Source organism: Arachis ipaensis, chromosome B3 (assembly GCF_059453495.1).
Source record: "Arachis ipaensis isolate K30076 ecotype BB chromosome B3, ASM5945349v1, whole genome shotgun sequence".
NCBI lineage: Eukaryota > Viridiplantae > Streptophyta > Magnoliopsida > Fabales > Fabaceae > Arachis > Arachis ipaensis.
Window position 1 is genome coordinate 7,335,781 of NC_142438.1, and position 8,131 is coordinate 7,343,911.

At 30.5% G+C, this 8,131-nt stretch overlaps 2 protein-coding genes across 3 annotated transcripts; one reads left to right on the forward strand and one right to left on the reverse strand.

The window, feature by feature from the left end:
- Positions 1-1,151: 1,151 nt before the first annotated feature.
- On the reverse strand, positions 1,152-1,955 carry LOC107632290 (uncharacterized). Its single transcript, XM_016335988.1, has 2 exons — positions 1,717-1,955; positions 1,152-1,617 (listed from the first exon to the last, which is right to left on the reverse strand). Exons 1-2 carry the CDS (start codon positions 1,953-1,955, stop codon positions 1,152-1,154), a joined length of 705 nt encoding a protein of 234 aa, XP_016191474.1.
- A 2,602-nt stretch (positions 1,956-4,557) lies between these two features.
- LOC107634083 (protein RADIALIS-like 4) lies at positions 4,558-7,636 on the forward strand. Of its 2 annotated transcripts, none has more exons than XM_088509255.1 (2): positions 4,558-5,103; positions 7,388-7,636. In XM_088509255.1, the coding sequence occupies exon 1, from the start codon at positions 4,801-4,803 to the stop codon at positions 5,101-5,103; it is 303 nt and encodes a 100-aa protein (XP_088365381.1). In that variant the 5' UTR covers positions 4,558-4,800; the 3' UTR covers positions 7,388-7,636. The 2 variants fall into 2 exon arrangements, with proteins under 2 accessions (XP_088365381.1, XP_016193149.1); XM_016337663.3 differs by having other exon boundaries at positions 4,558-5,090.
- Positions 7,637-8,131: the final 495 nt, after the last annotated feature.

The window sequence follows — 8,131 nt, forward strand, 5'->3', positions numbered from 1 at the left end:
AGAATTTCCTCTGCAAAGAGTTAATTCTCTGTGCAACCACATTTGGCATCTTGTACAAACTCAGGTAATAAATAGGCAGGCTGTTGATAACTGACTTGATGAGTACCAGCTTTACGGCCTTGCTAAGAACATTTGCTTTCCACAAGCTGAGTTTCTCTTCCACCTTATCAATCACCGGCTTCAAAGTTTTTACCAACCGGGGATTCGCTCCTAGGTTAATGCCAAGGTACTGCACCGGCAGAGCTGCCTCCTGACAATCTAGTAGCTGACACATCCGGTTGACCCACTCCTGGCTGCAGTTCACTAGTATCAAGTTAGACTTCTCGAAGTTGATGCTCAACCTAGACATCATTTCAAAACACTTCAGAAGCCTTTTATAGTTCCTGACAGTCTCCTCCTCTGGCGGACAGAATAAAATAGTGTCATCAGCAAATTGTAGGCGTGATAGCTCTATTTTATCCCTACCGACTAGCAGAGGAGATATCCGGCTGTTTCTAACTGCCTCCCCAATCATCCTGTTCAGCACATCCACCACCAGTACAAACAAAAACGGCGATAAAGGGTCTCCTTGACGTAGCCCCCTCTCCATTTTGAATGGTTTCGACGGTGATCCATTAATTAGAATATATATAGATGCCGATGTAACACACTCCCTCACCCACGCCCTCCATGTTCTTCCGAAACCCATCTTCTCTAGCACAGTGTCAACAAAGCACCATTTAACTCTGTCATAGGCTTTTTGGAAGTCCAGTTTAATAATCGCTGAAGCCTTCTTCTTCAGTTTTAACCATTGCACGGTTTCACATGCTATTAGAGCTCCATCGTGTATCTTTCTCCTCTTCACAAAAGCACTTTGTGATTTCCCAACTAAGCCTGGCATAACACCCCTCATTCTTCGTGTCAATATTTTAGAAATAACTTTATAGACACATACAACCATGCTGATAAGTCTAAGGTCTTTTATCTCCTTAGCCCTAACAAATTTCGGAGCCAATGCTACCCAAGTGACATTAGCGTCTGCTGGCAATCTTGCATTCTCAAAAAAGTTCATCACATCTGCAGTGAACTCCGTGCCAATCTCATCCCAACACTTTTTTTATAAAATTCATGTTGTATCCATCATTCTCCGGAACCTTAGAAGATTCACAGTTTCATACTGTCTCTTTTACTTTCTCTACTGATGGTAGCGCCTTTAAGGTTTCCGCTTCCTCCCTCTCTAGGCGGTTAACCAATCCATCCCTAGAAGTCACCCTTGGGGACGCTTCCTGGTGGTACAGACGTTTATAAAATTCCCGGATCGCAATCTTGATTCTTGCTTGATTCCTCACTAGCCTCCCATTAATCACCAAAGCCTCAATCCGATTATTCCTTCTCCTCGCTGAAGCAATATTATGGAAGTACCTTGTGTTTCTATCCATCTCTGTGGCATATCTAGATCTTGACATTTGCTTCCAGTGTATATCCTGCCTTATATACCACTTCTCACAGCATCTCACTGAAGCCCTTCTCTTTGCCTCTATTGTATCATCGTACTGTCCACTACTAACCATATCATCCACCTTAAGTATTTCTTCCTCAAACCTCTTTATCCTCTCAATCATATTCCCAAAATGCTGCCTATGCCATGAACGTAAAGGTTCTGACAGTGCTTTCATCTTCTCTAGGAATTGTACGTCTCCTAATTCCCTCTATTTTTCCTTCACCATTCTCAAGAACCCTTCATGCGTGAACCACGAGTCCAGGCTACGGAACGGTCTTGGACCATCAAATCTTCTGAAGTCTTCCATGATCAAAGGGTAGTGATCCGATAAATCTCTAGGCCCACTTCTTAGACGCATCTCCGGGTACATATCAAGCCACCCTAAAGAAACCAAGCTCCTATCAATACGACTGCACGACTGTCCCCTAAACCATGTATACCTACAATCATTAAGTTCCAAATTGACCAACTCCATATCATTTATCCATGTTCTAAACTCTACTACAGACGCTGGTAATGTGGTTACTCCTTTCCTTTCCTCCAAAAGCAAAATTTCATTAAAGTCTCCCAAAAAGCAGAACGGCACCTGACACAATCCTGCAATATAACTCAACTCCTCTCACATGGAGATTTTTTCAGCTCTCTCATGTGGTCCCTACACCAAACAGGTAGCACAATGAAAGTTATCTTTTACCACAGTCCCTTCTAAACACAATCATCTATCCCTTTTATAATAATTATACATTTTTAAGGTCGGTTCATTCCATATTAACAACAGTCCTCCAGAAGACCTAAACGAGCCTATGAACTCCCAACACGCTCTGTCACTTCCCTAAATACGAACAACATCAAATTTAGTGATGACCTCCTTCTTTGTTTCTCCCAAAATACAATTTATTCTATATTTTCGTAACACCTTCTAAAATTATATATGTTTGAAAATATTAAAATTTTTTGTTTATTTAAATAAAAAAAAACCACTCAAAGAATTAAAGTGTTTGTTATTATAACAAAAAATTATAAATATAAAAATATAATTTTTATTTTTAAATATCGGCATTTAGTATAATTAATTAAAAGTTTACTACCTTCCTAACATTGGTCAACACATATCATACAACGGTTGAATTTTTTGACTAAGATATTATATTAAATCATTAAATGAATTGAATCTTAAGAATGCATTGGTCAAATACAATGAACACATCTAATCCAACCACACTAGCATATCTTTATTGAGGAATCTCACATAAATGTGACAACGTTTAGTTTTGATGGTAAACAACTAATTAAACATCGAATAGTACGTAGTACTACAATAGAATATAGAATACTTAAAGTTTGATTTTATTTCTTGACTCATCAAGTGAAAAAGATTATAAAAAACAATTTAAGTAGGACATTAATTTTACATATACATATTACATTATAGTGATACATCAATTTTTTTTAGATCGTTGCTACAAAATTCCACCCAAGTTGGAGAGAGAAAATTTAATTTATGAATTATCTTTTTGGTAATATAATTAAGGATAAATTCAAATTAAATAAAATACACATAACACTAAAAACGTTTAGACACTAACAACTAAAATATAACAGACCTTTAAATAAATAAATAATGAGTAACATTATATGATAAAATACAAATAAATCTCTTCATATCTATTGTTGAACATTCTAAATATTGTATTTGTCTTATTTTAATTTCTTTCTAAATAATTTCACTATGCTATTGCAAACCACTCGTATCATTTTAATTTCGCATATTCATTTCATTCATTTCACTTTTATGGTCATACACTTATATTTACGTGATCCACTTTACCCAATAATTATTATTTGTCATAATCACATTTTTCCATTCTTTTTTTGTCTTAAAATTTCCAGTATTCGTATACTTTATCCCAATAGTGATACATCAATTTATATCTCACTTTTAATTACTGTGTTAATATTAATTATAGTCAACATTCCTATTTTCATATAATTCAGGCTCTCATTCTAACACCATTATTCCACTTATCTATTATGCATTAAGTTGGCATGGTATGCTTTTTCATACTTTTTACATAATAAAAGAGTTATGATCTCTATATTATAGCTTCATATTATGAAAATATGTCTTAATTAACGATAAAAAACTTATTTTTTTTAAAAAGCTATCATTCTTAAAATACTTAATTATTGTTATTACCTATATATTTGATAACATTTCTATAAAGAGTGAATTTTAGTATATCTATACATACAGTAATTATAATGATTACAAGTATTATTAAAATTAAAATATATATTTTTTAAAGGAATACCCATAACTATGTTTTCAAAATTTTTGTACCAAAATATATATATAAAAAAAAGGTAAAGTATATTTTTTGTCCCTAAAATTTAATAAAAGTTTCAAAAATATCCCTAAGTTGTATTTTGTTTCAATTTTATCCCAAAAGTTTTCGATTTGCATCAAATATACTCTCGACGGCTAAATTTTCAAAAAAATTTAAGACCAATCTAATAATAATGCATAAAAATTATGCTTGATTTGCTTGTATTTTGAGGGTTGTTCATATGAAATTGTTGTTGAATTGGTCTTAAATTTTTTGAAAAATTAGTCGTCAGAGGTATATTTGATGTAAATAAAAAACTTTTGAGACAAAATTAAAACAAAATAAAATTTAAGGATAAAACTTTTGTAAAACTTTTGTAAAACTTCAGAGAGAAAAAATATACTTTACCCTAAAAAAACATCTAATTGATTGCAACACAGAACGAAAATCATATCCATGCGCATTCATTGGTATCACCAAATATAACGAACTAACAAGCTAACAAAAACTACTTACTAATCAAAATCAAGTAAGATTATTACATTATTTGAAATAATAAGAGAAAATAAAATATATAACAAGGGTGGAATGATCTTCTTCAAGTTGGAACCAGATTCCCCTCTCTGTCTGCATGCTTAGCAGCTAATCAAATCTTCTTGTCCTTGCTTCACAATGTTTCGTGGTTCCAAAGCAAAAGATAGAGTCACAAGACTTTCCAACTTTTTTTCTTTTTTTTTTTCTTTTTTTTTCTCTATACAGATTCCATTATTATTAGCTACACCCCACTATCCTATATCCATATATATAAAGCATTGAACCCTTTGCATTTTTCTTACACAAACAACTAGACCCTTCTTCTTCCATTTGTTCTTTCTTTTTCACCTTATCCTTATAACCCTTTATTTTTCTCTACCACCCCACAAGATCATTCTCCTTCTTAGGCTCTAAAGTCTTCACCTTTTTAAAGAATAATAATAAACAAAACACAAAGCTATGGCTTCAACCACTCTTAGCAAACAAAAGAAGCCTTCTTCTGAGTCCTCATCAAGATGGACAGCAAAAGAAAATAAGCTCTTTGAGAAGGCACTTGCAGAATATGATAAAGATACTGCAGATAGGTGGCAGAATGTGGCAAAAGCAGTTGGTGGAAAATCTGTTGATGAAGTTAAGAGACATTATGAAATTCTCTTAGAAGATCTCAGACACATTGAGTCCGGCCATGTTCCAATTCCTAACTACAAGTCCACACCTTCAACCACCACCAATCTTGATGAAGAACAGAGGTATTATTATTAGGTAAACATTTTTGTTTTCGCACGAAACTGTTAGATCACAATTTAGTCGTATATTTTACATGAAAATAACTGCAAGTGATGCGACATGCAACATTACTCCTCACACATTTGTGTTAATCACAATTTAAAACCATGCATAATGCTGAGTATATTATAGAAAAAAATTTCAAGTATTAAAAAATATTTTAGAACTAAGATTAATAATTAAAAGTTTTTGTCATGTCCCTTCAAGTAGTCCTAGTAGTTTTTGTCATGCATGCATTATTGATTATTCTATTCTTTGTCCTCCAATTCTTTTGTAGACCTAAAGGCTAAAGCCTACTCTGTATTATTGTATAGACTATAGATTGATGTTGGTCAAAGGGAGTTGACTTAATACGTTGAAGTTGTAGTTTAGAATATAAAGGTTAGGAGATTAACATCATTGTTCACTACTACAGAGAGAATATATAAAATAATAATATATACTCAATCATTGATGCATTGATGATGTATATTTAGATATATTATGATGTAAGAATGTGTTAAAAGAAATGATAATGACAGATAAAAGCGATTTTTGAATTATCGAGAAAATACAAAAATGTACCCTCAAGATATTTGGTACATTCAATTTCATAGTTTAGTGGATAGTGGATACAATAGTTAAGTAAACTGCTTCCATTTTTTTTTTTTTCTTTGGAAAATGTCAAATTTTTCGTGAAATTTGTAGCAAAAAGTGATAGGATGCGATGGTGCAACAAATAAATAGTTCATGTTCAACATTTTTGCACAATCACAAGACTACAAGCCACATGTATATAGAGATACTCATATTAAGATAAAGTTCTTGTGGGCTTTAGCATCATGGTACTATTATTATCTGTTAACAAAAGTGATATTTGTGTTATTTTTTTGAACATTTTTTTATATATTTATATAAAAAATATTTTTTTTTTATTTTTTGTCAATCACTTTCAATACGAAAAGTGAAAGATATATATAAATATGATATATGATATTTTTTATTTATTAAATGGTTCTGTTAGAAAACTAATTAAGAATGAAGCCAACTCTAACCAATTAGTTGAAAAATAGGTATGTTATAAACAAAAATTTACTATTCTAATTTTTTAAATTTTAAAATCAGAAATAAAAATAAATTAGCTTAGTTGACTTATATTGTAGTTGACTCTTTAGACTTTAAAAAATTAATATTTTTAATTAAAAAAAGTAAAGAATGAATAGTATATTAATTAAAATATAAAACAAAAATAAAAAAATATTCATGCCCTAATATTTTTTGTTATTTATTTATTTATTGAAAATTAGATTCTATAAGGCTAATTTTTTTTTATATTGTTTAAATATATGTGTAATACATCATTATTGGAAGATTAGGTGTTTTTTTTTATATGGTGTTTTATTCAAATCGGACGGTCCGATTTGTTTGAAGAGAAAAATAAATTACAAATCGGAGGGTCCAATTTGTTTGGAGAAAAAAATAAGCTACAAATCGGAGGGTCCGTTTTGCATTTTTTATTTTTTTTATTTTTTAAAATAAAAATCGGACGGTCCGATTTCAATATTAAAAATTTTTTTATTTTCGAATTCACAAATCGGACCGTCCGATTTGTGATTGTTTGTTTGAAAAAAAAAATAAAACAAACAAATCGGTGCATCCGATTTGTACATCCCATACCAATGTGAAACACACTTCTGCTCACAGCTTCTTGTTATACACTTCTCTCTCTCCCACATAAAAAATAACAAGCGATTCTATAACCAATGAACATTACTATGCCACATTGCAATAGCATCTCCAAATAAAGAGGAATATGACAAACCATTGGATCGTGCGTGACTCGGACCTAAAGTAGTACTACTTATCCTGTCTATGATTGTGAACAAGAAAAATTTAATAATATAAAAAGAAGAAAGAAGTTATTTTTTGTTGTAGCATGGAGCATAATAAAAAACGAAATATAAATAGTTTGTATTATATTTTTTATATAATAAAAGGTGAAAACTCATATACAGTTAATTTTGTTTAAAATTAATAATTGAGAGTCATTAGATAACAATTTGATTAAATCTATTAAATTATTTAACAAATCTCAATTATCAATTTTATATGAAGTTAAATACACTCGAATTTCTATATTTTTATATACATCTTAAGGAATCACATCCAAGTGGTCAATTTGAGTGTTGTTTTTTTTTTTTTTTTTTGTATATTAAATCGACTCACTCTTTGTATATAGTGATTATTTTAATTAGTTTTATTTATGATTTGGATTTTGCAGGCTTTTGAAGTATCTTAAACTGAGTTGATTTGAAACAATTATGTCTCTATAATCATCATTAGCTACTCGCAGAAGAAGGTTATGTTATGTGGCCGGTGTGGTGTGGCATGAAGCTTCAGAATTTTCTTCCTATTTAATTTGTGTCTCTTCATCTTCTCTTCCCTTAGCTTATTGTAACGTAGATTAGTTTAATGAATTATGATATTCTCTAAAACTTCCCTTAATTTTTATTATTAATTTTTAAGTGTTGATATTTTTGGAATAGTAACTAACTAGAAACTACAAAGCAAGCTAATCACTATTTATTCGTCACTATCATCAAATTTTTTTTAAATTATATTTTTAACTTACACTAACATTCAAATAATATCTGAAATCACAAACAAGAAAAATAAAAAAATCCTCTAAAAAGGCATCTGAAAGTGAAATAAATGTCCAAAACCAGTGATAGTTTTGTTGGAAATCAAAAGAATAGTGTATAATATGTGTTTGATAAACTATAATTTCATTATATAATATTTTGTTACTAACAATTTTAACTACAAAAGACATAAAATAATTTAATATTTATGAAATATCGAATTATTTTAATAAAAGTACTCAAATATTTTACAAAACGATCTAACAAAATACGAATTTGCTATAATATTTTTTGTTATAGATTTATATATATAAAACGTTTGGTTCATAATGGATCTGAGGTAAGAAGGCCCATATAGTACCGAATTGTTATCAACTTTGGAA

Excerpts from the sequence above, each read along its gene's own strand:
- LOC107634083 (XM_016337663.3), top strand. The coding sequence starts at position 4,801 with ATGGCTTCAACCACTCTTAGCAAACAAAAGAAGCCTTCTTCTGAGTCC. Across the intron at positions 5,091-7,387 it reads AATCTTGATGAAGAACAGAG|GCTTTTGAAGTATCTTAAAC; the intron begins GTATTATTATTA and ends TGGATTTTGCAG.
- LOC107632290 (XM_016335988.1), bottom strand. The coding sequence starts at position 1,955 with ATGGAGTTGGTCAATTTGGAACTTAATGATTGTAGGTATACATGGTTT. Across the intron at positions 1,618-1,716 it reads TCGTGGTTCACGCATGAAGG|GCAGCATTTTGGGAATATGA; the intron begins GTTCTTGAGAAT and ends TTCATGGCATAG.